Source organism: Symphodus melops (assembly GCF_947650265.1).
Source record: "Symphodus melops genome assembly, chromosome: 13".
Taxonomy (NCBI): Eukaryota; Metazoa; Chordata; class Actinopteri; order Labriformes; family Labridae; genus Symphodus; species Symphodus melops.
In genome coordinates this window covers 19,580,473-19,608,468 of record NC_136703.1, presented here as the reverse complement: position 1 = coordinate 19,608,468, position 27,996 = coordinate 19,580,473, and the positions used below count along the sequence as shown (strand labels likewise).

The window sequence follows — 27,996 nt, the reverse complement described above, 5'->3', positions numbered from 1 at the left end:
GACTGAAAGAGGGGAGGTGGGAGGCTTCTCTCATCAAAGACCTCTCAGGCTCTACAAGTTGCTGACGGATGAGGCAGAGACCCTGAAGCCCTCAGAGCCTGTCAACTTCACAGAAAGACGGAGGGACAGACAGAAGGACTGACAGAGAGCGAGCAAACCTGAGGGTAACATATTCATTGAGGTGGAAATGACGTGGCATGAGGTAAGCATATTTTTTTGACACCCTTGTGTTAAAATCTTAATGATTTATTTCTTTTTAAATTAAGAAAAGTGGCAAATTTGTGTGAGTATTGTATGGCATTTTGAATTGTTCCAGAAAAGCTGCACTCTTACAGGCCATTATGGTTATTAAGCCTTAACTTGAGATAAGTGGTGCTTTCAATGCATTTTTGTTCAGAGCACATCAAAGGAGATGTGTAATAGTGTTAATATCTAGGTTTTAAAAGGGTTTATTTAAACGTTTATAACGTTAAGTTGACTTTAAACTAATTTAAACATAAATAATAGCTTGTTAAACACAATGATTAGAATGAAGTCGAGATAGAAACGCAGTAAGAGTTTCAGTTTTTCTGTGAAAAAAAAAAAGTGGTCATCTTTGTTTACGTGCTCTACCTGTGTAGCTACGCAGTCGTCAGTTCTGGCGTGCCATGATGGCAGAGCTGCTGGGCACACTGGTTTTAGTGAGCGCAGTGCTGGGGGCTTCAGTTCCGGGCCTGGGAGAGGGCCCTGTGGGACCCCTTTACCCAGCTATAGCAGTGGGAGTGGTGATTGTTGCAGTGGCACACTGTTTTGGAGAAATAAGTGGAGCGCAGGTGAGTATTTAATAGGCAAACAAACATTTCAATTACTTATTTAACCAAACTTTTTCTGATGGTAGCACAGCAGTTAGTCATGATGTAGTTATTAGTTTAATTAAAACAGTACCAAAAGTTCTCTTTTGACAATGAAGTCTTGTATTGTAGAGCAATACTATATATAGAATTTTTACAATACTATACCATAATATATTATATCACGATATATATATGTTACATGATAATAATGAAATACAAAGACACCATTTCTAATTTACTCTGTATTAGTTCAAACTACTTACACTATTTACAGTCAGGTTGTATGGTCCTGTCTTGTGACCTTTGGCCCTTCCACACGGTCAGATGGAACAAAACAAGTATAAAAATTTGTGCAGATTTTTTTGGTCATTTTCAAATATTGCATAATTGTTCCTCTTTGGGAGGGTTATAAAAACCTTTGAGAAACGTACAGGAGAAATTTTTCTTTGGTTGAGCTTTCGACAACTCATAGGCTAATCTTCATCTTCTAATGCTCCTCTTAATCAAGTGTTTTCAAATTCAGACTTCATGTGAGAAATTACAAAAATAGAGCAATATATACAAATAAATATCACAAAAAAATGATCACAAAAAAATATGTTGGAATGTCTTTTTCTCATCTTGATACAAACAAGCACTCTGTGACATTTGCCATTCATGACGCCAATAGAACTTTACGTGAGTCATGATTTGTAAAGAGACATTTTGCATGGATGAAGCTTGAAACTTGAGATAACATGGTGCCTCTGGTAAAGACCTTAAACCCCTTTAACCCCTTTCTGAAGGGCCACTAGCCAGTTAAGAGCTCTCCATAACTAGGGGCTGGCCTAAAGAAGCATCATTTAATTGGACCATAGACCCCTGAAATGTGTGTCAGCTGTCAACACTACACTCTGGCTTTGGAGGAGTCACAAACCAGTTTCTCATGAAAAGATAAAAGACTACTAATCACAGCAAACAGATGATCGTAGAAAAGCAAAATACCTTCCTCTGAAATTGTGTAGAAGTAAAAGTAGCAAGAATTACAAATATACAAGGCAATTACAAATCCCTTAGTAATAAACTAAGCTCCAAACAAATTCACCATTTTATTTGACTCTTTGTGTTATTTCTATTTTCATTTAGTCTAAGAGTGTGTGCTTGTTCTTTCTGGTCAGGTGAACCCTGCAGTAACTCTGTCTCTGTTAGCCACTCGGAGGCTGGATGTTCTCCGGGCCCTTGTTTATATAGCTGCACAGTGTTTGGGGGCTTCTTTGGGAACCGGGGCCCTCTACCTGGCATTACCACTCAAAACCACAGCAGAGCACTTCGTCAACAGGGTAGGTTTTAAGATGATTAGTTTGTTCATTTTAATCACAACATTTCCTATCTTTTGTCATTCCTCGTAAAAATGCATGCACTCATTGTCAATAATAAAAGAAGGAGTAAGGTCTGGAACTGATCCTTTTTGGTGATGTGTCATGAGACAAATGAGCATTAAGAATAAAGATTAGTTGATTGATTCCTGTTACGTTGTCCTCTTTTCCTGCTTGTCTTTAATCTCCCTCAGGTTCCACTAGAGCTGAATGCAGCACAGGCTCTGGGCATAGAAGTTTTGTGCACCTTCCAGTTAGTATTTACTGTTTTTTCTGTGGAGGCTCAACGACGGAGGGAAAGTCAAGAACCAGGAAACCTCGCCATCGGATTTGCACACACAGCCGGAGTGCTAATAGGGGTAAGAAGGCCATTCAGGTTTTTATTGACAACTAGACAAAGGTTCGAACAATAAAGATGTGTTGGAGTGACCCTTTAAGGAAGGAAAATATGTTTGCAATTATTCAGAGTTTCATTCATTGTTTTTTCAGTAGAAGGGAAAAGTGTATTATTTAAAAAAAAAAGTTTCTAAATAAATGTATTTGAATATGAAAAATGCATCAATGTAGATTTTAGTGTGAAGTTGTTCACACAGGGTTTTGTAACCTGTGTTTTCTCATGTTATTGTATCTGGGTATAAAATAATCTATAAAAATAAAATTAACCCATAGTGTTCTTTTATATTTTTCTGTGTTGCTTTTGTGTCAGGGGCGGTTCTCTGGTGGGAGTATGAATCCTGCGCGTTCACTGGGTCCAGCTATCATCACAGGCTTCTGGGAAAACCACTGGGTGAGATCAAGGCTAAATGTCATCTGTCTACATGGTAACAACTGTTTGAGGGATTTTCGCAATGATGGTTTATACTGTCTGGGGTCCAGCTTATTTTCATTATACAGCTTTGATCGTATTGTTGATTAGGGTAACTGCAGGTGAAACAATCTAATGCAGGTAGAATGTGAAAAAAGCAACTTATTTATCCACCGTTGTTTAAGTGATGCTGAGCCCAAGACCTGACTCATTCCATTTTCTTTTCTTTGGTAAAGTAATTATGATGTCTGGTTTACATTTATTGTTGGCCTTACATTATCCTTGAAGTCCTCTTACATAATTTCCCATGCTTTGCTGACAGTGCAAAACTGTTTATATTTAGCCTCGCCGCATTTTATATTTTTCTTGGATTATACCAATTTCTTGTACCCATTCTTCTGCCTCATCTCAGTATATCATGTTATTTATTTTTTTGCCCACCTTCAGGTTTATTGGATTGGACCAGTGCTCGGTGCGATTCTGGCCGGAGTTTCCCATGAGTTCTTCTTTTCGCTCAGTGCATCTCGCCAGAAGCTGGTGGCCTGTCTGACCTGTAAGGATATTGAGATTGTGGAGACAGCCAGCATGACCGGATCATCACTTTCAACTGTCACACAGAACGCCATTAGAGCTAAACAGGCCAACAAGCAAGAAAACAACTGAGAAAACAACTTCTTTTACATGGAGACTTCCTGTATGTAGTATGAAAGTGATTCTCTCGTAGGATCATTAGTTGTGTTCATCATTGATGCAGCTCTGCAAGCAGCTGTGCAAGTTACATTGTTCAAATATGAGTCCATCTCGTATGAAAAAAGAGACCACCAACATACAACATACAATAAGACACAGTAGCTGAAATCATGTTATTTAAAAAAAGATTTTTGTTTTGTTTAAAACAGCTCATTAAAAATGTAAGCCCAGTAATAAAGACACATCTTCCTATGAAAGGAGTGATACCTTCAGAGAAAATGTGAGGGTGGCTGTGTAAGGAGGAGCAACTGAACAATAGCAAATTAAATGTAATGTAATGTGACTCATTTAATGTTTGCACTTCATGTTCTTAAAGCTCCTGTGTCAATTTTGGTGTGCCCTGTACAAACCTGTTTGTCTTATCGCTCTGTTGATTTTGTCTTGAACATGTGTAAGAAGTGTTCAAACAAAAAAATATTTGCACTGAAAAATGTAGACAAAGGCTGTTTGGGCAATGTGCAGTAATGACCAATTAGAAATAGTTTAGCTTTTGTAGGTCATATTTAAATTAAATTATACTGTTGTTCAGTAATGTTGATAATTGTGAGAGAAACTCAGACTTTATTTTTCTCAAAGTCTTGGATGGAATACAAAGTCCCTAAGCTAAACCAAACTAAAACGAGTGAGTGAGAAATAAATGATGACATAACATTAAATATGTAATTATTTTACAAGCAAAAAAAAACAAGGAAATAAATCCTTCTGTCAAATAAAACAGATTTACTTTTTTAAAGTTCAATAATATGAGATGGAAATAGGCTGCAGGTTTCCCAAGCTTGCCTGTTATAAGAGAATTTAAAGTAGTAGCCAATAATGCAGGATCCAGTATGGTCGAGTTTACATTTGCACATCATTAGAATTTGTAATGAAAACTCATTGAAATCATGTTGAAAAACACCCTTGTGTCTCCTTGTGTTGTACAGTTTCATTCAATGTTTGTGATTGCTTTGAAATGCTAAAGAGGTCCTGCTCCCTCGGTTCAATGATGCTCTCAATTGGCCTACCATCTCTTTCATATATGCCCGTGTGGTACCTATTCACTATCAAATGGACCTTCATACCTCTAATGGCTCCACACAGAACACCTTCGTAGAACACAACCTTTGTACTTTAAAAGGGACCATTAAATGTTCGAGTGTGTACTCTCTTGTGCGTCTGGGAGAGATAAAATCTTTATTTATATTTGTGCAGTTGTGAGCGTATGTCGCCATCTTTGTCCTGTACGAAAATGTTTTTTTCCATGTAATTAAACCAAAATACGAAATAAACTCTCCTCTCCTCAGTTCCTACTAGTGCTAAGTAACACACAGTTGTTATGATAAAGATTATCTTTATTGTTTTTAAATGTTAAAATTTGAGTCTAAACACTTTTTTTTTTATTTTGCAACCAGTCTGAAAAATAAAACTGGGTTAGCAATCACTACAACGGTGAAATTTCAATAGTCATGCAGAGTGCAAGAATACTTAAACATCAACTATTCATACGCGCACACACACACGCATACACACAATACTGCCACATTGCAGCCAGCATTTTGCATTGTGTGTGTTCTTTCTAACATGTATAAAGGGGTGTTAAAACGGCAAGCTCAGCATTCTGCTTTCATCAACCCCTGCCTCGCCTCTCTAACCCCCCCAACACACACACACACACACACACACAAACACCAATGATGTCTCTGGACTGGTCCGCTCTACTGGACCTGCCCAATTGCTCCTCACACGCAGAACTTTCAGGGCTTTGGCCGTACGTCCTTTTGCAAAAACACACAAACTTCCATACTATGAAAATGTCTGCAGAGCACCCCCAAGAATCCCCTTAGAACAGAATACACACTCCCCTTGGTTTTATGATTTCCTGCTGCTGCAAAGTTTTTTCTCTATCCACACTTTAACTCTTGATCGTTGCTTTTCTTTATATGCTACATAGATTGGTCTGTTGATGGCAGGAAGACTCAAAAGCCTGGGGTGAATGTCAAGTTCAAGTCTAAGAGCTCATAATCATCTATGCAGCAACTTCTCCATTTATATCACAATTAACATAAGCAATACATGTGTTGAGCACTTCTTAGCAATAGCTTTAGATTTGTGCACTATACGCAATGCTTTGCTGGCTGCTGCCTTTTTGTTTTAAATTCATGTATTTTTTGTCTTGCCTATTTCTATATGTGGCCCACATGCTTGCAAAAGACAATTGTTTCACAGGATCAGGCCTTTCAATGTATGGGTCAGTTCAGCGCTGCAAGCTTTGGATACATCCGTCCGGGGCCCCAACTGTATTATCTGCATGTGTGCATATGTGCATGTGTGCGTGTCTTTGTGCAAGCATGTGTGTTTTGTGTCCTTGTCCATCAGCATTTGTGTGACTTGATTATGACACTTATGATATGTCAACAGATGACACACACCTCAAAGAAAACGTTCTCCTCTTAGCTTCAGTTACTCTTCTCCAGCAGACGGTTTTCTTCTGGTGTCCCACTCCCCGACTTGTAGAGACGAGTAGACACAATACGTCCTGTTGTCTCTTCATCATAAAACTCTCCTCTTCTCACTCATTGATTTACACTTTTTCTCGCTTTATCCGATTCTCTTTTCAGATACGCCACCTCTCATTGGGCCTCTGTTATGGGGGGGGCAACAGAGGGGTTAAGTTTGTTTGGTTAAGGGTGTCCAGCACTGCCACCCCCCGCCCTTGGCCCTACAGAGGGATTATGTCGTCACCTGGGGCCCCTAGAGGGGTATTATAAAGCCCCTGTCTGGCCCTCTCCCCTCCGTCAAAGAGGCTAAAAGGTCCACCAGACACTTTGTCTGTCCCCTTCTCTACTTGAGAAACACCCCTTTAGCATTGATGCACACCTCCTCTTGACAGCTCATCCCACTTGAGACCTCCACCCTTACTCCCACATTTCATCACACCTATGTCTTTGCAACAGGCAGACAGAGGTGGCAAGCCAACGCAGCTAAATTGACTTTTATTTTTGTTGATTTGTCTGTTGACATTCTAAAATCCTGTTTCATCCTTGAACAGGCTCCGGTTTTATTTTTTTGGTCAGCCATATTAGCTGACTTAAAGGAGGAGATCCTTCATTTTGTTATTTTGGCACTAAAGCAGGACCTTTAAAGGTATCAATTTACCTTTTATAGACTCATTCTAATTTGTTCTTTGCAACATTTTTTCTTCTTGTGGAGAACATTTGGTGAACAGTCATCATGTGGGAGTTTCGTTCCATGAATTTTTGGCGGGCGGTCTTCGCAGAGTTCTTCGGGACCATGTTTTTTGTATTTTTCGGCATGGGTGCTGCCCTGCGTTGGACAACCGGGCCTCATCATGTCCTTCATGTGGCCCTGTGCTTTGGGCTAGCAGCTGCCACCCTCATCCAGTCCATTGGACACATCAGTGGGGGACACATTAACCCTGCTGTCACCTTTGCTTACCTTGTCGGCTCACAGATGTCTCTTTTCCGCGCCATTTTCTACATAGCTGCACAGTGCCTGGGTGCAGTGGCTGGGGCTGCTGTGCTCTATGGGGTCACACCTGGAAACATGAGGGGCAACATGGCAATGAACACGGTAAGAACTCATAATGGATGTTTCAGAAACAAGTATAGGATTATTAGCATTGTGAGGTCAAACGTTTTTAGGTGTTTTTTTTTTTTTGGTTTCAGCCATGAGTTTACAATCTTGGTATCAGCTAAGGTCAAGTTCAACCAGGTCAACTGTATTAAAGATCAGATACCTGATGTTTAATTGCATCTAATAACTCAAAATGTTTCAGAAATGAAAGAGAAAGTCAGTGATAACAAACAGAAAACTCCATCTATGTATCTGTAGCTGCAGCCTGGCATCAGTCTGGGAATGGCCACCACTGTGGAGGTTTTCCTCACCATGCAGCTGGTGATTTGCATCTTCGCTGTGACCGACGAGAGGAGAAATGGACGCTTGGGATCTGCTGCCCTTTCCATTGGCTTCTCTGTCACCATTGGCCATCTTATGGGGGTGAGACAAATGCAAACATTGCATTATTATTGCATTAAATGATGTGGTAGAAATCTAGAGCTGTGACGCTCATCAGCTGTACATCGCTTTGGATAAAAGCATCTTCATAATAAATTGTAGATGTGTTATTGAAGCTTGACCAAGAAGAGAACCAAATGGTAGCAGCACACAACTCTTTACAATATTCAATTATATTTAAAAAATGTAACAAAAAACTATCATAACAAGACAATCATTTGGGTTGCAGATGTACTACACCGGTGCTGGGATGAACCCTGCAAGGTCCTTCGCCCCTGCTGTGCTCTTCAGGAACTTCATAAACCACTGGGTAAGACCTGCAATAACAGAAAGAAAGACAAGATTACAAAGACTGTTTTAACTACTAAAAAAATTAAAATATAATATTGTGTAAACTGCAGAATTATAAAATAAATTCTGTCTGCAGGTGTACTGGGTTGGGCCTATGATAGGAGGTGCAATGGGTGCCCTCTTGTATGATTTCATGCTGTTCCCACGCATGAGGGGTCTCTCAGAGCGCCTCGCCACACTGAAGGGCAGCCGGCCCCCAGAGAGCGAGACCCAGCAGGACACCCGTGGGGAGCCCATTGAGCTCAAGACACAAGCCCTATAAACCTTCTCCGACTGGGGCCCAGGGATGAGGGAAAGGGCCCTGAGCTATGCCAGTCCTACCTCCACCGCCCCCCCTCCCCCCCCACCCCATGCCTTCTCACATCATTGCACAAGACAAATCCAAATACTCACATGTAAACCAACACATAGGAATTTTGCAATGTAAAACCCGACACAGTAACAGATTTAAAACCTCCAATCTGAACAGATAACAAGGCTCCTCTACCTCCAAAATCCTCACTCTGTATTCTGAACTGGACATTGTAGTATTTTTTTCTCTTTTCTATATATAATAATGCTGACCAGAACCTTAACCAGCAGCTGTCTTGTCTGCCAAAACCCACCTGTTTGCTCCCTCTTCCCAGCAAAGCCTTCATCAGGATCCCGAAATAGAGCCGAGAGGTTCGGGGAGACAGGTGTTGGAAGTGTGGAGGCAGGATTACAGTTATTACTCGGGGATGTGGGTATGATATGAAGAGTAGCAGGGCATGGGGCAAGTGAGGGTGGAGAAGAAGTGTGGGGATTGGGATTTGTGTAAGCTAGAAGGGGCAACACTGGGTTTGTGGTCGTTTCAAGTTGGGTTAGACCAGTGAAGATGGGCATGATTTACATTATTCATCTGATTTATCTCCATTTTAGTTTTGTTTTCTGCACTTCAGACACAAGATGTGGATGTATGATACGATTAGATTTTTCCAGGGTTTCAATATTTTCAACCACTACATTTTATCTGTGGGTTTATGTATGTGTGTGAGTGTGTGTGAACACTTCTGCAGTTCATATGTGTGAGAGTGAGCGTGTGCATGTGTGCGCCTGCCTGTGCGTATGAGCTTGTTTGCAAGTGAGTGTGTATATGTGTTTGTGTGTGAACAAGATTGCAGATACAGTACTTTTTATTTCAGTTTATTTTCATTACCGCTCTCCTGTTATGTACTATTAACTTCGTTAATGACGTCATCAGTTTTAAAGACATGATCAAATCTCTTCCCCTCACTGTGGTATTCGCTTTGATTTCATTTTTACATAAAACACCTGCTTCCTTGTGACAAACCAGCGCAATCAAAAAGAAAATGTTGTATCCTTGACTTTGATAGTTCTGTTCATTGCAGACCAGCTGTGCAAGCTTTACATTAAGTCTCCTCTTATTTTTTGATCCTTATTGGGAGCACAAAGTGTTTCAAAACCTTTCAATGAAAATAAACATAAAAACTTGGTACACGGTATGGGTTATTCTTGTTCCTTTTTAAGTTGCATTTGTTGGTGCTGTTGAGCTCTGTAAAAATGTGTGCTGCAGTTAATAATGCTGACCAGAAGGAGGCGATAAGAGATCATATGTGAGAGCAAAGTGCGACAACGAGACCTTGACTTTCAAATCGTGATGTGAAGCAGAATGTTTTTTTAACAGAAAATTGATAAGAGGTTTATCACAGTGAACAACTTGATAGTTAAGTTTGATGAAGGAAGAAGTAGAGACGGGAGATGTTTGAGAAGGACAGGAAGGCAGAATATTGCTCATATTTGATGTGGTTAAAATGGACATTTAGACTTTTTTGTCCGTTTTTTTTTTTCACACTTTCAGACTACAGTATTTTCAAACACCAAAAAAGCAATTCAAAGATGAAAAAATATCTCTCAACAAGCATACTCGTCGCTATAGGCGGGCTATAGGGGGCCAGGCCCGCCCCCATAAATGCTTGCAATACAAACTTATAAACGATTGAAATAAAGTTAGTGTTATTTGTAAGGGCAATGTCAACATGAATGCTGCTACTGTCAAATTGAAACAACAACAACAACCCAAAGATTCCAGCTCAAAAGGTTTTGAGTAGTAAACAGACTTAGCTTAGAGTCTGCTTTAAACTATGTACAGTATGCAATAAATGGAACAATTGATTACGATTAATTAATTACAAGAAAATAATTTAATCACAGTTTGCCTCATAAACAGCACAAAACTGTTTGTCATTCTGCGCTAGCTCCGCCACAAGTACAAACAAGAAGCATTTTCAGCCTAAACTCGACCAAATGACTGGCTTCAGGACCAAAATTAGTAATTCAACGTCGAATATATTCGCTAAATTGGTTGCTCTGGAATGTAGACCACTATTAGTGGTAGAAGATAAGGGGTTAGAAAATGTGCCAAAGGTAGCAACATGTGATCCAACTTTCCAACTGCTGTGCAGAAAAACTAATTTCAAACAAGATCCAACAGCTTTATCAAACTGAGAAGCAAGTCAAATTGCATGTATTGTATTCATTCATCCACTAAAATCCATTTAGATTGAAAAGTGTTGCTTTTTAGGGTAAATATTGTGATGCACTTAAAATGTGATTCATTTCGATTAATTTATTAGAAAGCCCTAAGTTAATTAGTTAAATTTTTTTAATCAAGTCCCACCTCTAATATTTTTTAATATTTTAACCTTTTTTTATGACAGTAATCTGTGCATTTTCTTTTGTCTTGTAGTTTTCACTCCTTATTCAATCTGGTGAATAAATAAAAGGAACAACTTACTACCTGAATCACTTGAATACGTTTGAGGGCAATTTTTTCAGAGCTGTTGGTTTCCCCATTGTTAAAAAGATCAACTTAAAGAATGGATAAAGGGGAAACAGACAGACAGGTAGGCCTACGCTAAAGTAAGAAAACTGAGACACAATTATGCATTTATGACTGTTTCTTCATGCAAGTTTTCAATAAAAACTAGGAAAACCGCAGGCCTGTATCTTACATGTTGTAATATGAAAGAGACCATTGCAGTAACAGGAAATAAATAAACAAATAAAAAATGAAATTAGCGTTGCAATGGCCTCTTAGCTTAACTTATCTTTGCAGTGAAAACACATTGTGACAGTGAGACTGGCTCTGTCCAATTGTATAAAATCAATTAATAAATTATTTAGATTCACATGGCATTTTACACTTTATTAAAATTTGAACAAAACAAAGTAAAGAATGATAATATGACATTGAAACTTTCTGATTTACCTTGGGTATGTTTCTACCCCCTAACAGGCATGGACCGCCCATTATTACTTTGAACAAAGCACAAATCCTAAACAAAAACAGATATATTTCACAAGTCATCGATAACTGTAAGTAAAGTTAGCTTTACTTACAGTATTTATTTAGCGAAGGCTAATAAGTAGAAATAGCTAATGGCATTTAGAAATATAAAAGTAGTGACTAAATAATAATGTAACGATCCTTGAAAATGTAAATTAGTGGATACCTTTTCTCATTAATTTATTTTTACAAAAGAATCGTTAATGAAAAGTAAATGATTAAAGGTTGGAAAAGTTACCTTCGTTAATTGTTTATCATCTAAATAGCAAAGTAATGGCTCTACTGACGACCTACATTTATTTTCAAAAACAATTTTTGACCACAATAGTGAAATAAAGATAAAGTTAGCTCAAATGCTTGACAAAGATGGCTGAGTGGACTAATGGATAAAGGACTGAAATCATATCAGAAAGTAATGGACTATTATTTAGTAATTAGTTTAAGTACAATACAGGCTGGAAATGACGCGCTAAAGACTTCATGTTTAAACACTCCAGGCTTCTGGAACTGCCTTTTAGCAGAGGTTTTCTAGATTTGAACTCACATGTATTTGTAAACCGATCACACTCAGAGAAAAGAAAATACATGCCTTACATAGAAATATTCCTTTTATTTTGCATATTTCTTTTCAATGTCATTTGTGGCATGGTTTATGATAACTAAAGTTTTCCCATAGCACTGTGGACCTCTCATCATTAAAGCATCCATTTGTATTCTGAGGCTTGGACAATAAAGAAACAAAGAAACCATGCTGACCAGTACAATGGACTGGAAAGGAGCTAGGTCCTGACACTGCATTGCTCTATTTGTCTCTCTCACTCACTCAACCACAGACAGGGACACCAAATACACTCAAACATTTTCAGTGACAACATACATCCTAACACCTACAAATACATTAACCTGATATGCACGTTTGTAATTATATTTTCATATACCAAACTTTCTCCTGAAACAAATCTAGGAGTAACCTGTCAAATAAGTCTCATTAACAGCTTTATGTCAGGGCTATTGTGTTTTAATTTTCTTAGTATTGTTCAAGCAGAAGTAAAACAAAGAAATAATATACCAGTGTATTCTACCTTAATAAGGTTCACCCTTTATCATTAAAATTGCATATCAATCTAAACTGTGATTATCACTGTGCAATGGCTTGCCAGGAGATACAAGGAAAATAGGGGGGTTCAATTAAAAATCTTACCCATTTCAAGATGAGACACTGAATAAAAATTACAAACTGGTCAAGTTACATAGGGAGTGTGAGATCTCTAAGGCCATAGACAGAAATGTAACCTGAAGAAGGTTATTGGACCAGTGTTTCTCAAAGACAAACTAGCTCTCAGTTTGGCTAATGTCCAGCATTCAGTCCAGTACCTTTGGAGAAACTGCAGCTGCAGCATCATGTCAAACAGGTATTTTCTTTATTGTCTTTACCGAGCCGCTCTCCAGCAGTCTCCAACCTCAGCACTAAGGGTCAAGTGTACAGGGCAAAATGTCCAGTAGATTATGCGCTCATTCTGGTCCCCTACTTCTGACATTTTGAAAAACATTCAGATTTATGCTGATGACTTTTAGCAGTAGAACATTTTCAGTAACTATTACAACAATAATATATATAAAAACAGGAATAAAAGTACTTTCTAAAAGCCCTTTTGATTTAACAAATCTCCTCCTGGCTATCCAGCCTCCTCTTGATGATGTCACAGGCTAAAAGTCACATTGTTTTGAATCATCAGTTTGGCAGGTCCAGCTCCACACAAGGTAGCTTACTGCATGCGGTCAGGCTGGTGCAGTGGATAGTGAAGAAAGGCCTGGGGAGTGGCAGACATAGCGGTGAGTGCAGCTAGAGGAGGGTGGATGGCAGCGGGAGGGGTTGGAGATGTGGTGAGAGCTGGCGCAGTACTGCCTGGAGAAAAGCTGTAGCTGAGGTAGGCAGCTGAGGGCGACGGTGAAGAAGTGTAAGGGTACTGCTCCAGTCCTGTGGGGGCATAGTGGCTGTATGCAGAGCTGTAGTCCAGGTAGGGAGAGGCGAGTGCTGCTGCTGTGGGGCTGAGCTGGGACTGAAGCACCAGGCTGGGCTGGAGGAACGTCTGGGGGTAGACATAATGCTGGGCAAACCTGGCAGACAGAGGAACAAGGTTTAAAAATAAATTCCTCAGCAATAACTTTAAAAAATGTAAATTCACAATTTGGATTGTCAGCATTCTTGTTGATATACCAAAAATATTCATACATGCCATGCTTGGAATGAACATGTGTTGGGCATTCCTATTTATTTTCTGACTTTTTTTGGAATAGCCATAGTTGTAAAAAAGAAAAAAAAAAAAAAAAGAAAAAAATTACCTTAGCGCAAACAACAGGACAAAAAACTGCAATCCCAATAAATGGACATCTTCAGATAAAAAAGGGCAAACTTGGGAAGGAGTGTTCTTTGTGAGTCTTGTAAACAGAAGAACATACCACCGCTCCTCTAATTAGTTGCTATTATTAACTTCTTAAACCTGACCATATCTACCATACCATATTTCTTCATAACGAACACATCCAGTATACTTTAAGACATCACAGGGAACAGACGTCAGAAGGACATCTATGAACCCACAAACCTCATCCGTATCTGTTTCTGAATATCTGATGACAAACGTCAGTAAAACGTGAATAATGGTGCTCAGAGCTGTAAATAAGGTCAGTATTACCGTAACTGTAAATTACACAAACGTCCAGACACACATTTAGTTGCACCAACAAACACATTGACGGCTGTTTCTTCCTTTTCTTTAATTCTCATTTTAGACATCTGAGTGTTGGGGCTTTGTAGCGGTTGTGTTGCATGGTGCATGTACAGAGGTTAGAGTCCTTGCAGAGGATGTGGGTTTGAATCCAACCTTGGCCCTTTGTTGTAATCTGAGTCCTAAAGGCATCGTCCACCTACTAATTTAAGAGCAATTATCCAAACTGTTCCCCTAAAATAGACTGCTCCCTTGTGTTGAAGTTTAATTGGCACACAGTCTGTGAATTGTTAAGGAACATTTTTTTCCCCCAATTAAACATCACTCATTTAAACGTAAAGCTACTTGCCTAAAATCATTTGCTTTTTCTCTACATTGCGCGCACACACACACACACACACACACACACACACACACACACACACACACACACACACACACACACACACACACACACACACACACACACACACACACACACACACACACACACACACACACACACACACACACACACACACACACACACACACACACACACACACACACACACACACACACACACACACACACACACACACACACACACACACACACACACACACACACACACACACACACACACACACACACACACACCTGCCACAACAAATACAGCATATGAGACTGTTGATACTCGGAGCCATGGTAATAACGAGAGAGAAAGGGGCTCCTCTGTCCTCCTGATTCAGTCATGCCCTTGCCTAAAGCCGCCCACTTAACCTGAACTGCCTCAGCTACATCTGGAAGCAGTAACAGCGATTATATCAGAAGAGCTAAGTGACGTCGCTGCACTAACTGCACACACTAAGTAAAAACAACAGAACATGACAGTATTTAACACTTACACTCCAGAGATCGTGCCTGAAGGCAACCCCATTAACCTGACAGTGACCTTGTCAGCGAGTCTGAACAGGTGATCATAGACCTGCTGCTTACCTCTAAACAGAGCGAGAGCAGGGATCAGGTGAGCTTACACAACAAACACAAGGACAACCCAGTTTACACCAAGCCTGATGTGTACACAACACACACCGTACACCAGCATGGACAAAATATCTGAAAATATACTCCAGTGCCATTTGAGAGGCTCAAACTTGTAATCCCCAACATGTGTGCTTATTTAACACATTTACAATCTAAACCCCTTTTGGATGTTTAAAATTTTGTACATTGGCAAAAAAGTTCAGCCTCAAAAAAACAAAAAAAAACAAAAACAAATTTAATGTATAGTGTAATGTTTGTATTTATAATGTGTATCATTTTTAAATACCATGCGTGTCAAGACCAACATATACTCTTCTCGAAAAATGCTTTGCTGTAAGCTGTTGAGTATGTCATACAATTCAACTAGTCTTTAGATTTCACTCCAGTTAATGCTTCAGATGAGTTCAATCAATAGAAACAGGCTTATTCACTTTATTGCTAACATTCAAATAAAAAGATTGACGACGTTAAGTTGATTTCCTTTATACGAGCTACCAAAATGCTGAATTTATGCAAAGTAAAATCAAGACGTGTTGTTCTCTTCACAGTTCTGCAATCATTATCTTTGAAATGTTAGCACTTCATTAGACAGCTAGAAATCCTACAGAAAGTTGTTGATTACTCAGTACTGTCTCTCGGGTGAAATCTCTAAACTAAATAACCCTTAAAAAAAGATAAAGCAGTCATGTAGCCTTAGATGAAACATTTCAGGGGAAAAAGAGCAAAATAATAATTTTCAGAGAGAGAGCGCTGTGTTGCTTTTAAAGTCTATTGGTGTGATGCTGAAGTGGGAATCAGATGAACTTATCATTTTCATCAACACCTCTTTTACCACATTTGGATTTTGGCAGCTATAAAATCAAATGATGATGTTCAGGCATTTTTTGACGAGTTAATCAAAAAAGAAAGTGTCAGAAAAACACAATAAATCAGCATCCCTAACCATCGATGATTGTAATAAATCAAACAGTAACCTCAGACTGACAGGGACACTTTGACTTCACACAGGGCGGCATAAGTGTTGTCTGGGGAGTGTATACTTAGTTTACAACAGCACACTCAAAAGAATTTGTGTTAGTCTTCCAACACGACTGTCTTAAAATGGAGTCAGGATGTGGCCTCTCAAATGAAAATGTGAAGTTCCTGAAAATTACGTATGGAGGGTATTTCCGAAAAACTGCTTTCTCAGATTGTGAACCTGCTTGTCGTAATTATTGTTGTGTGTTGTCAGATTGGTTTGAAGGGTGGCGAAAAAACGAACAGTGTGCACACAAACTCTGAACTGTGATCACATTTTGATTCAAATGTTGCAGATGTCTGATTCCTGCACACAGATGTAAACATCAGCTTCTTCCAGCTGTGACTTGTCCCACTTTAAAACAAGGGGAAAAAAACAAATAAGACAGAAAATATGTGTGATGGAATCTGTAGTGTTTAGACACTTGTGTGTAAACATGGGACCCCACCGGTAATACAGGGAAGTCTATTGATAGCAGCAAGATTTTTGGGGCTTAGACTCTGCCGAGAGAGCCGCCAGTGACAAAGAAAAAACATGCTGCCTAATGATAATAAACAACATAACGTCAAAGCACAGCTGAAGCTAATAATCTTGGTGTATCTCATCCCTCCTCACTCGCGCTCCCTCCGTATCTCCCAGAGCAGAAGTGCAGTGTCATTCTCACGGCTGTGCGCCGCTGCCTTCTGGCCTGCCAGCCAGTGCACCCGCCTGACTGATCTAATGTGACAGCGGCATCGTAACGAGAGGGAGATGCGCCTCGCCTCTTTCCTCCCTGTGCTTGGCATCATCTCTGACTGTCAAACACATATTTACACACACACACACACACACACACACACAAAGAGGTGTAAACAGACATGCAGACACACACTATTAACACTAACACGTAAAAAAAGGAAAAAAGTGAGCGTGCAAGAGGAAACGATAAGACAAAGACACGCTTAACAGGTTGAGTGAAGTCATGTAGTCAGTTAAGCAGCTTAGAAGAGGATGTGGATGTGTGTGTGTGTGTGAGTGTGTGTTAGTGTGTGTGTTGTTAGTGGGGGCTAATTGGTGCAGCTGCATGGGTGTACGCTCACTAACAGACCCATGAGAGCAGAATAACCTCCACCGACTCACTCCTCTCTCTGGGTTTACTCCCACACAGACGGCTTCCTCTGCTCTCCCCCTCGCATGTCCTTCCTCCAAACCAAGCAGCGGGATTAAAGCGATATGATGGACTGAATAGAAAAAAAGAAGACTGGAAAAAAAAAAAAAAAGAAACATCGGCATTGTTTTCTCTCTCTTTTTTTTTTTAGGGTCAAGGTCGAGACTCCTTCGGCAAGGAGTGAGTGGAAAGGAGAAGGATCAGCCATCAAATCCATCACGCCTCAAGACAAACAGGCTTTTAATAGTTCAGATCAGGGATGTAAGGAGGGTGAGTCAGTCAGAGAGACAAGCACACACGTCTGTGGAGCACCCACATATATGACCCTGTGTCCTCCTCCCCCAATAAAAACACACACAGAGCTAGAGGGAGGGTGGGAGATAGAAAGGCCAGCATCAGCACTGGACACTCAGCTCTAATGTCAGCAGACAAGAGAGACATTTAAATGAATCTATGAATACAAATACAGCTGTGTGATACAGAGAAAATGTTCATTCAGTGGTTTGTTTACTGGATATCATCACGGCAGCGTGAGTGATTTTCATTACAAATTGTTGTAGTTTGACTTACAAGAGTAAAGAATACAAACAAAGATTTCATATTTGCAATTCTAAACACAAGATCATCTAAATAATCTAACTTCCTCTTGTTGCATCCTGCAAGCTCCTAACATGATTACCATCAACAATACAACAACCAAAGAAACGGCGCAGGACCTCTTCCTGTGCTTTCGTTTTTAAAATATCTGCAGCTACGCTAACAGGCTCTGTGGAGAAAGCTGGGAGGAACCGAGAGCAGCGAAAAAAGTATGTTTCAGCATCAAACAGATATGGATGAAGGGGATTTTGAAGGTCTTGTGCTTAAATTGAATCTTTGTGGCCATCTCTACGAGCCACAATACAATACGATAACATGTTAAAATGCTTCTTCTTTTTTTTACATCCACGACGAGCCAGTAAGTTCCTGCAGTGGTCGAGCAGTATTAGATTTCAAGATATCTTACTGACAGATTGGACAGTTAGAAATCCTGAAGTTGTGTCTTGCACAATTTACATATATTTGTTGAAAAAAAAAAAAAAGGACTGTCTGCAAGGCTTTGATAGCTGTGACTGAGACTTGCTGTTGATGGTATGTTACACTGTGATATCAGTCACTCATAAACGATTTATACAGCTTTTTATGAATAAAAACTAAAAGGTTCCAGAACTGAAAAAAGATGCAGATCAAAACGTGTCATCTTTTAACAGACTTTCATCTTTACGTGCTAGGAAAAACTGTTTTTCAAATTAGGGCTTTTTATATCTACAGAATGGCTTCTCCTAATTGGGTCCCAGGGTACGAAAATTAACACCTGAGGGGTCTTCACGTACCCAAACCTCCAGACAGACAGAGAGTGAAACGTATGAGAAGAGAGGAGAATTGGAGGATTATTCAAGTGGGAGTCTGGCAGCCAAAAAAGGGAACAGTGGAGGATTCAAAATGAAAAGTGATGTCGAGAGAAAATAGTCTGCCTAACAGATAAAGCATATAAGATTCAACATGTGACTGAGGTTGTGTTAGAATTCTCTCATGTCTCCCAGCAGGAACATTTTTCACTCGACATTGTGCATTTCAAACACAAAGGCCAGCTCACATGTAGTCCGAAAGCATCACCGAGTCCAACCACAACTACACCCATCCACAGGTGTGCTGTGAGTCTCTGTGACACCCTCCTCCTCCTCCATTCCTCCCCGTTGTGTTCTACTTCTTCAACAGGAAGCCCCCCCACCCTCTACTGCCCCTGTCCTTCCTCTCCTTTTCTCTGTCTCAGAAAATATACAGCAGAAAAAAATGACTTTTACTTCTGCCAAGCTCCGATGCCGGGTGCTAAAGGCAGACAGCAGGCAGCCATGGGCGACAGATGTACCCCCCTCCCTTGAATGTGAACGTCCTTCTCCTCCCCCTTCCCCCAACTCAACTGTACCTCAAAGCCACATTTGGCATCAGCCTGTCCTCTGTTCTCTTAAAACTTTAAGTAAATACACTCGAGTAGCAGACAGAACAAATATAGACAAAGTGCGGAGTGACACAGAGCTGCTTTGTTTGAGTTCGTTATTTGCTGTTTGTGTGTCGAACCCTAAAGGCTCCCAAAAAGCAACAAACAAGAACCACAAACAATTGAGGACAAATTAAAGGAATAGTGCAACATTTTGGATCTTTTTTTTTTTTTTTTTCAGTTTTTCAAATGAGCACCATGAGTCAATTAATCCAGAACACCACAATCTGTAAAATATGAAGCTTTAGCCAGCAGCAGGCTAGCTTAGTTTAGTCACATACAAAAAAAGGTCAGATTAGTGCAAGCCTGTAGCTTAAACAAGGAAACCTTTAAAGATGACTAATTAACTTGTTTGTTTAATCAAAACCCAACTGGGCAATCACTGAATGCTGCAATGATTTTCCCCTGAGGATTGATACAGAGTTTCTTATTCTCATGATACGATTGTAAGGAAAACATCATGGTAATAATGGGTAATGACGGGTTTTTACGTTTTTTTTTTTTTTTTTTAATGTGATTGATTTCCTCTTTTAAATAAGTTACAATAATTAATTATGTAACTTATTTTACTCATTATTAATTATCATAATTCATTAATGTATCAAAGATTCCTCAGTTTGCGATGTGGAGAAAACACGTTAAGAAAGAACACTTAAATTACAAGAAACAATGGGTCCATGATAGTTACTTGTTTAAATTGAAATCACACAACAACAGAAGTTGATGAAATCAAAAGGCTGCACATAAGTTAATTAATTTCTGAGTTTATATTTTTCAAGAAGACATTTTTTTGTATTTCATTTAACAGAACAATGCTAACTATTTACCTTATATACTATTTTGTCCATCCATTATCTCCACCACTTTTCTCGTTCAGGGTCGGGGGGCCCAGCTGTTATTGATGCCATCTTTGATAAAACACAGTCAAGTAAGAGCAGTAATTGTCTGTGACGTTCATAGAATTTTGAAGAAAGGTTTGAAGACCATCTGTTCTTCCAATCTAATCCCAAATCACATATTGTGATATGTTGCTCCATTTTAGAAATGTATGAGGGGTTCCTTCTGACTTTAATCAGCCAGATTTCACAAACCATCTTTTATTCTATGTTGGGTTTTTTTTGTCTAAATGACTTCCTTCAGTTCAATTGTCTAATTTATGTACACTTTGTTTCTACTTCAATGCATGTGTGTATGTGTTGTTTTGACATTAAATCTCAGCAAAAACAATTCTTATAAAATGTTTAACATTACATTTGCCATTTTACAGGTTCGGTAAATATCAATGTGTTGCCTATTACCTCCTATAATAATCTAGATCAGTTCCACATGCTAGAATAGATTTCAAATATGGACATTAATCAGACAACCTGCATCCTTTAAAAAAAAATAAATGGGTCAGCACATGTCATGTCAGTTTCTCCTATAGTTTTTAAGCTGCACTGGCCTGTGTGAAACAGTGGCTACATCTTAAAGATGTTCCTAAAATAAAAGTCCTTCACTTTGCCAAGAGATGTCTTAAACTGACTGCAGTCATACTGATCATGTCAAAGACACATGTCGCTTCAGAGCAGAGAGATATGAACAGAGCGGATGTGTCCTTTTTACACAAAACAAATCTGAAATATAAAGATTTGACATGCTATGGTTATTTGTCATAACATAAAATGTGAAATGTGAATCTTTTTAATCTATATCTAAAATGTAAATAATACCTAAGACCTCACCGCGGCAGTAATTAACACTGAGTTAGTTTCCGGTTTAGAAAACCCCAATCTGTCACTCAGTCAGACAAGCACCTGTCTGCTGTGATGCCCGGAGATCTTCGGAGGTTCAAGATGTTGCAGGAATTAGTTTCATTTCTTCTTTCCTCAACAGATTTTCCCCTCAAAACACAGAGCCAACGAAACTGAGCAAGGTTCACTGAGTGAAACAGAAACAGAGTGTTTGGTTTGATTTATAATTTCAGCCTGTAGAGGTAACAAAGGGTAATAAATGGTTGATATCAGAATAGAAAACTGATGGAGACTTTAAGTTCTGTAGTGAAAATCGAACTCCAAAAACGAATTTTTTTTTCTTGTCTTTCAGATTTGTTAGGAAGATGTTTTTCTTTTCTCTATCTTAAATCATCACAATTCAGAAGCATATAGCTTTTCTTTCTCTAAACAACATTTACATGGCCTTTTTTTTTGAAGACCTTATCCCCCAAATCAAAACTTCATTTTACAAATGAGCCCTCAAATCAAACCAAAATGTGATTGTGTCTCCGTTTATACATTTTATGAAAAAAATGAATTTGCATGTTTCTAAACTGTCCAAAAAATGTGGCACTTTTTGTGAGTCTTTGCATTTCTGTGCGTTAGTTATTCTTTGTGTAAGCTGATGTCATTGTTTTGCCTCTTTTGTGTCCGTTGTACGGTGTCAACGCTGCAACTATTCCTCAAAACGCAGATTTAAAGAGGCCGACTGCCTCCGCTCTCACCGCAGGAGACTTTCAATCAACCCACCATCGCTCATTCATCGACTCATCTGGGTCAGCCTCAATTCCCTCATCGCTCATTCAGAAATTGAAGGATGCAATATTAATAGCACTCTGAACAGTTGAGGTTTTTAATGGACTTTTCTGTGGGATCACAACGTGTCATCCTGTAGAAAGCCAGTTTGAAAAGATCTTTTTTTTTTTTTTAAACTACATGATGGGTACTCCTTTATTAAATATAGAAGATCCAGTACTTTTGTTAACCATAGATTACATATTGTTCCACTTTAAATTAAGGTACTCTACATTTTTAAGTTAATTAAAGGTCTGCATACAAAAACAAACGGCTATTAACCTTAACACAATTTCAAATCTAAATATCTGAATCAAGCCTGTGTTGAAAAGTCCCAACATGAAGCTGCACAGACACTAACGTTTCAGGTTTGAGGATGAGTCATCCTCCATGTTTCACTGACGCTCTGAGTCATGTTGGGTTCTTTGCATGAGTTTCAATTTGAGCATTCAGACATTTTGAGGAGGCAAGACAGCTGCCGGATGTGGATCAGGGAGTTTTTATTTTATACTGTATGGGTATAATATAACTGTTATAATTTTCATAACCGGACTGAGTGCACTCAAACTAATCCTCTCATTTACTCAAAGAACGTAGTTTATAAACAAGAAAAACATTAACTGCAGCTTTATGTTGACACACTGTAACCCTTACATTAGCAAACATGAAACTCCTGAAGGTTTAGTTTGGTTTTTTTAAATGAAAAATATAAAACCTTAAAATGTTTGATGGAAAAACAAGGAAAGCTGGAATAGCCTAATGCTAGCTTATACTAGGGTTAGCTGCTACTGCTAGCTCTTGCCATACTGTTCGTCTTTGCTGCCCTACAACAACAGATGCTCATAACAGCCATACTTTCAGAACTGTAGTCTTGACTACTTTTTAGGGAAAAAAGGAACCAATTAAGTTTCTGAGTCGCTAAAAAATAACGCTCAAAAGGTTCAGGGATGTTGAGCTGCGCCTTAAAAACCGGTCCTATAATTTAACTTCTCTTGTGCTCAAGTCAGCAAACTTTCCTGCTGCACATTAAAAAATAAAAGATGATCTCAGATTGATGGGTGCTCATTAATAACTGCCTACGGCATATTTACCCGTTTTGGTGACATTTCTGATACTACGTAGTATGGGTCTCAGAAACACTCAAACTTATTGTCATCATTGATAACTGGTTATTCTCTTGGATATCCATTTTTAAACTATTAAATATTTAGTAAAAGTATCAAATGTAGCCCAACAACAAGTATTTAGATTGCTCATGTAAGCAGTGTTGAAGTCTTAACCCCATAGAAAATCCATTCACTGTCATGAATGTAAAAAAACATGCATCATATCCCCACACAAAAGATGGAACCAGCCATTGTTTGAAATTGTGATCAAAAGAGTCAGAATCCTTCGACAGTGTTGCCAACTCCTCAGTGAGAAAAGTCGCTATTGGCTGTCCTCAAAGTCGCTAAATGATGTCATAGCCTAATTTGCATAATTAGCATTTTGCATGCATTTGTAATGGATGCTGTAGGAGAGAAGAGCAACATTGTTGGACAAAAAGTGAGTGAAAGAAAATCTAAACTAAACTACAAATAAACTGTCTTCTGTTGATTTTTGTTTTGTTTGGGGTTTTTTGCCATAAAAATAGGCCATCACTTCTCACAAAAAAAAAGTTGCTAGATTTGTCCTTTTTGCTGAAAAGGTCACCAAGAGGATTTGTAAAATCGCCAAGTTGCTAACACTGTCCTTAGCTACAATAACAAAGTTGTTAGGTATCGAGAGCTGAATTCAAAATCAAGTTAAAAAAACCCTGCATGTCTCTGGGTTAAAAAAAAAGTCAGCAGTGTGTATGTGTATGTAAGAGTGAGTCTACCTGTTTTTGTATGTGTACAGGAAAGAGAGAAGGGATGCAGGGGAGTTTTACTAAACGGCTTGTTGCCTCAGTGAAGCGCAAGTCATGCGAGAGTGAAATCCAGAATTGAGCTTCTCATGTGATTAATCGACCAAAGGGAGAGAGAGAGAGAGAGAGCGAGAGGGAGAGGGAGAGGGAGAGAGAAAATAAGATGAAACGAAAAACAATGTACTGTAAACATACAGATGTTACGGTGCTTCAAAATGTATACAGGCATCAGGATGTGGGGTTTTTTCTGTCTTTCAACTAACTACCACAACCCAAGCTGAGAGCAAGAGTAAGAGCGAGGGCTCCCAAATGTCAAGGACGGAGGAGTGAAAAGCATTGCGTCGGAGTAGGTGGCAGGTGAGAGAAAAAGAGAGAGGTGAAAATGGAGGTATTGATTGTTCTCCGTCTTACCCGTATTGCCTCTGAGCCCACGTAGGATGGACTTGCTGAACTCCAACAGAGAGACCTGCAGACAGAGAGAACGAGAGGCAGTGGTGAGAAGGAGGGGGATTTCAGCTCTTCCTCTCTGTCTGTCTTTGTCAGATGTTAGCATGTAAAATACAGGAGTATCAGACACCAACTGTTATTCCGCCAGCAAACACACACACACTCAAGCTCTGCACAACTAACGATGCACTCTACTGCACACAAACATCTGTGACCTCGCTGCCTCCAGAGTTCACCAGGAATCAGCTGAGTCTGAGTAAGAAAGAAGAATCTTCGACTCCGACTTCATTTCTATACTCCTCCAGCTTTTCATTCCTCCATTCTTCCTATCTTTGACAGTATTCCTCTTTTGTGCAAACATACATCTTAATGCACATTTCAGTTCTTTGCAGGGACAAAGAGGACACAGTTTTTTTTTTCTTGCTCCAAACAGTCCCATCCCCTCCTTGCTCTTTTTATTCTCTCACACACAATAACAAAATACCAAGCGCTGCCATCTCCCATCAGCTGCATGCTTGGAGAGCTGCGTCGCAGTTGCTGGCCCGGAATAAGGACACATAGTCAGTTGTTGTTGACGCCTCTGTTTGTCAATCACACCTACACTCGACAGTATTGCAGCCAGCGAGCTTGAGATGGAGGAGAGGGCAGAGCAGCTGTCATGGTTTGGTGCGCACAAAGATGTCGGAGGGGAAGCATGAAGCATGCGTGTGCGGGTGTCTAATGCCAAAAAAGCCTCGGGGCAGTAAAGCTGTGTGTTAAATGAAATACACAAAGAGTGAATGTATGTTGGGGATGAGCAGAAACAGCTGGCTCACGGGAACAATGCTGTGGTTTTGTGTTTATAGCCAAATAACCTCACATTTGTTGATCATTTAACAGATTTTTTTAGATTGATTTTCAAGCAGCCTGGGGTTCTGATTCATTTCAGTGGAGCATGAAAATCATCACACTTGAGATCCATCAACAGTGACTAAAGACTGATGGAGTCCTATTTCACCCCTGGAGAATATCTGCAGTAAAAGGACATCCAAGTTGTTTCCCTCAATTCCTTCAAGCTTTGGTTTAACTCTTGTGAAGTACAGTTTTTAGATGAATTCTTGGAAGCAATTAGCTACCTGTGAGCTAGTATAGGAACTCATGAGGCAAAAGTTTGTCTTGCTCTGAAAAACTATCCGATATAAAGAAATAACTATAGGAATGACTTCATCAATTCAGCATCATGGACAATGAGACTTGCACAGCAAAGAATAGTCCCTAACAAATGCTATTCTTACTCCTGATTTAGGATAACTATTCGGATTTATATATTTATGCTTTTTGAGTCTTTAATGAAGAGACGAGAGAGAGAGAGAGAGAGAGAGAGAGAGAGAGAGAGAGAGAGAGAGAGAGAGAGAGAGAGAGAGAGAGAGAGAGAGAGAGAGAGAGAGAGAGAGAGAGAGAGAGAGAGAGAGAGAGAGAGAGAGAGAGATGACGGAATTGAACTTGGGCCAACCTAACCCGCCCGCTGACCCAGCCTCCATATGGGTTGGGTGGACACTCTAATCACTTCGCCACCATCGCTTAAAATTACATTTTAAGCTGTTTTTATTTCGTAAACATGATCCATACAGGTGATCCTGCATGTTTCAGTGCCGGTGATCTTTCATACTTACTCGTCTGTGAGCTGCGAGGCTTTGCTCCAAGGTACGCCAGGTTCACGTTGGCCTTCCTGCCGTCAATAATTGGGTTTGCGTCTTTGCACGCCCGCTCTGCTGCCACCCTGTCCACCATGGTCACCTGTTGACATTGTCATAATCATGTTTTATGAATTCACTCTGGTCGACTCATAATTGGATGTGAAAGCTTCTCCATGCAGTGATGATGGACTGACTCCAACATGACTGCTCGGATGAAGCATCAGAGCCCACAGCAGGGTGGTCCCTAAGGTCACTACTGTCCTAGTCTCTCCTCGAATGATTCAATCGTTTTGCTAAACACACAGTAAGAGAGGAGTGCGCTTCATCTCTACAGCCATTATGGAGTTTTATACTTCCGTTGCAGATTGTGTAGGAGGCAGATTTGGCCTTTATTCACACTGAGCTGCCAAGGATGAGATGTTTGAGTCTACCTTGAGGGAGTGCGGTGAGGAGTGGGCAGAGCGCACAGTGGGAAAAGAGAAAGTGAAGGTTAGAACACACGCAGGGAAGACACTTTTGATTTACGGAGGTGAAGACAACACCACCGCAAATAAAAGTGACAGTGAAAGAAAAACTGACACACTCGCTTTCGTTTTCAGCCTCAGACTCTGGACTCTTACACAAACAGATTGTTTGAGATCAGCACAGTTCAAGAAGCTACGGCAATAAAAACCGCAGAGGGAGAGTTTGGGATGATCACACTGTCCCATAGCAGACAACACAAAAAAACACAGTGGTCACCATAGTAGACTGGCCCACTGGCCAAACAGGACAACTTTGTCTCCTTTCTATTTCACACAAACTGAAATGTAACTTGGGGGTGGGGAGCTAAGGAAGGAAGACAGAATGAAACTACTGTCTTATCTTAGCCAACTGTCATGTCACACCTCTGTGACCAAAAAACCCCCCACCCCCCTTCACTCAAACTCTTTTATATCAATGGAGCAGAAAGAAAAACATCTGTCCAAAGATAGACCAGCGTATTACCAGCTCAACTATATCCCTCTCTCCCTGTCAGTGTACTGTATGTGTAGTATGTGTGGGTGCTCGTGTTGTGTACTTTGGGGCAGCACAGATAACTGATGACACACTTACAAGAAATAATCTGCCTCTCATGCTTCAAGCATGTGACTGCAACCATCAGACATCGCTTATTTCTGCCTGCTGCTGGGAGACAGTGTGACGTGGGTGTATTAAAAAAAAAATCTTCAGGAATTCATAATATCCAGGAGATTTATAAGAAAAGAAGAAGAATAAAAATAAGTATTATTCATATGAAGTCAGTATGATGTACAGTGTCGTTTAAGGAGACTTGAATGTCAAAGCAGATGAGCAGACAAAAAACATTCATTAAAACACAGTTCAGCGACTTTATTCTAGTGAAAAAAAGCAGAATCCTTATTTAAATTAACTCACAAAGCCATATCCTCTGGACTTGCCCGTCTGTTTGTCTGTGATCACCACAGCCTCGTCGATGTCCCCGAAACTCTCGAAATATTTCCGAAGTGAAGCGTCGTTGGTGTGATAAGGCAGCCCGCCGACAAATATCTTGGTGTAGGTCGTGTCTTTCTCCATGGTGGGGTGCATTATTTCCAAGGGAACCCCGACTAGCTGACCTAAAAACAGCTGCGAACTCATGCGGCTTAGAGATCAAGATAAAGACAAAGAAAAAAAAAACAAAGAAGGCAGCAGGAGAACTTTACGCTCCTTGATTACAGGGAGACTACAACAAGCGATAACAGCATGTCCATGGCCAAACCCCTCCAGTATCCAGTTGCCTCACATACAGCTCCTGGATGTACAATCCTCCTGACAGGTGTCTCTGAACCTCATGTCTCCTGTTCCGAAGAAAAAAAAGAAACAGCGTTTAAGCTGTGGTGGGCGCGTCTTACGTGCGCCCACTCCGCGATTTGCTCCAATAGACGAGCGGTGCGTCCTTTCCATCGGTCCACCCCGCCTCCTGCTCCACCCTGCTGGAAACACAGACACAGGAACCCCCCACTGTCAGACTGGATGAGCTGAAATACTTTGACAACTGAAATACGACA

At 39.9% G+C, this 27,996-nt stretch overlaps 3 protein-coding genes across 3 annotated transcripts; 2 read left to right on the top strand and 1 right to left on the bottom strand.

Annotated features, from left to right (window-relative positions):
• Positions 1-57: 57 nt before the first annotated feature.
• On the top strand, positions 58-4,447 carry LOC306834512 (aquaporin-4). Its single transcript, XM_079360443.1, has 6 exons — positions 58-202; positions 621-812; positions 1,991-2,152; positions 2,383-2,547; positions 2,895-2,975; positions 3,441-4,447. The coding sequence occupies exons 1-6, from the start codon at positions 188-190 to the stop codon at positions 3,654-3,656; spliced, it is 831 nt and encodes a 276-aa protein (XP_079216569.1). The 5' UTR covers positions 58-187; the 3' UTR covers positions 3,657-4,447.
• A 2,087-nt stretch (positions 4,448-6,534) lies between these two features.
• Positions 6,535-9,590, top strand: mipb (major intrinsic protein of lens fiber b). The gene is made up of 4 exons (XM_079360340.1): positions 6,535-7,313; positions 7,575-7,739; positions 7,987-8,067; positions 8,185-9,590. Exons 1-4 carry the CDS (start codon positions 6,954-6,956, stop codon positions 8,368-8,370), a joined length of 792 nt encoding a protein of 263 aa, XP_079216466.1. The 5' UTR covers positions 6,535-6,953; the 3' UTR covers positions 8,371-9,590.
• A 2,436-nt stretch (positions 9,591-12,026) lies between these two features.
• On the bottom strand, positions 12,027-27,826 carry rbm38 (RNA binding motif protein 38). Its single transcript, XM_079358807.1, has 4 exons — positions 27,365-27,826; positions 25,925-26,048; positions 24,237-24,291; positions 12,027-13,554 (listed from the first exon to the last, which is right to left on the bottom strand). Exons 1-4 carry the CDS (start codon positions 27,584-27,586, stop codon positions 13,203-13,205), a joined length of 753 nt encoding a protein of 250 aa, XP_079214933.1. The 5' UTR covers positions 27,587-27,826; the 3' UTR covers positions 12,027-13,202.
• Between the last annotated feature and the right edge of the window lie 170 nt (positions 27,827-27,996).

What these genes read in the sequence shown, in the direction of transcription:
- LOC306834512 (XM_079360443.1), top strand. An exon ending in CAGCCGGAGTGCTAATAGGG is followed by an intron (nt 2,548 to 2,894) that starts GTAAGAAGGCCA and finishes CTTTTGTGTCAG; the next exon opens with GGGCGGTTCTCTGGTGGGAG. An exon ending in GCTTCTGGGAAAACCACTGG is followed by an intron (nt 2,976 to 3,440) that starts GTGAGATCAAGG and finishes GCCCACCTTCAG; the next exon opens with GTTTATTGGATTGGACCAGT.
- mipb (XM_079360340.1), top strand. Translation starts at nt 6,954, where the DNA reads ATGTGGGAGTTTCGTTCCATGAATTTTTGGCGGGCGGTCTTCGCAGAG. An exon ending in GCAACATGGCAATGAACACG is followed by an intron (nt 7,314 to 7,574) that starts GTAAGAACTCAT and finishes ATGTATCTGTAG; the next exon opens with CTGCAGCCTGGCATCAGTCT. An exon ending in CCATTGGCCATCTTATGGGG is followed by an intron (nt 7,740 to 7,986) that starts GTGAGACAAATG and finishes TTTGGGTTGCAG; the next exon opens with ATGTACTACACCGGTGCTGG.
- rbm38 (XM_079358807.1), bottom strand. Translation starts at nt 27,586, where the DNA reads ATGAGTTCGCAGCTGTTTTTAGGTCAGCTAGTCGGGGTTCCCTTGGAA. An exon ending in AGTCCAGAGGATATGGCTTT is followed by an intron (nt 26,049 to 27,364) that starts GTGAGTTAATTT and finishes CAATGTCAACAG; the next exon opens with GTGACCATGGTGGACAGGGT. An exon ending in TGGGCTCAGAGGCAATACGG is followed by an intron (nt 13,555 to 24,236) that starts GTAAGACGGAGA and finishes TCTGTCTGCCAG; the next exon opens with GTTTGCCCAGCATTATGTCT.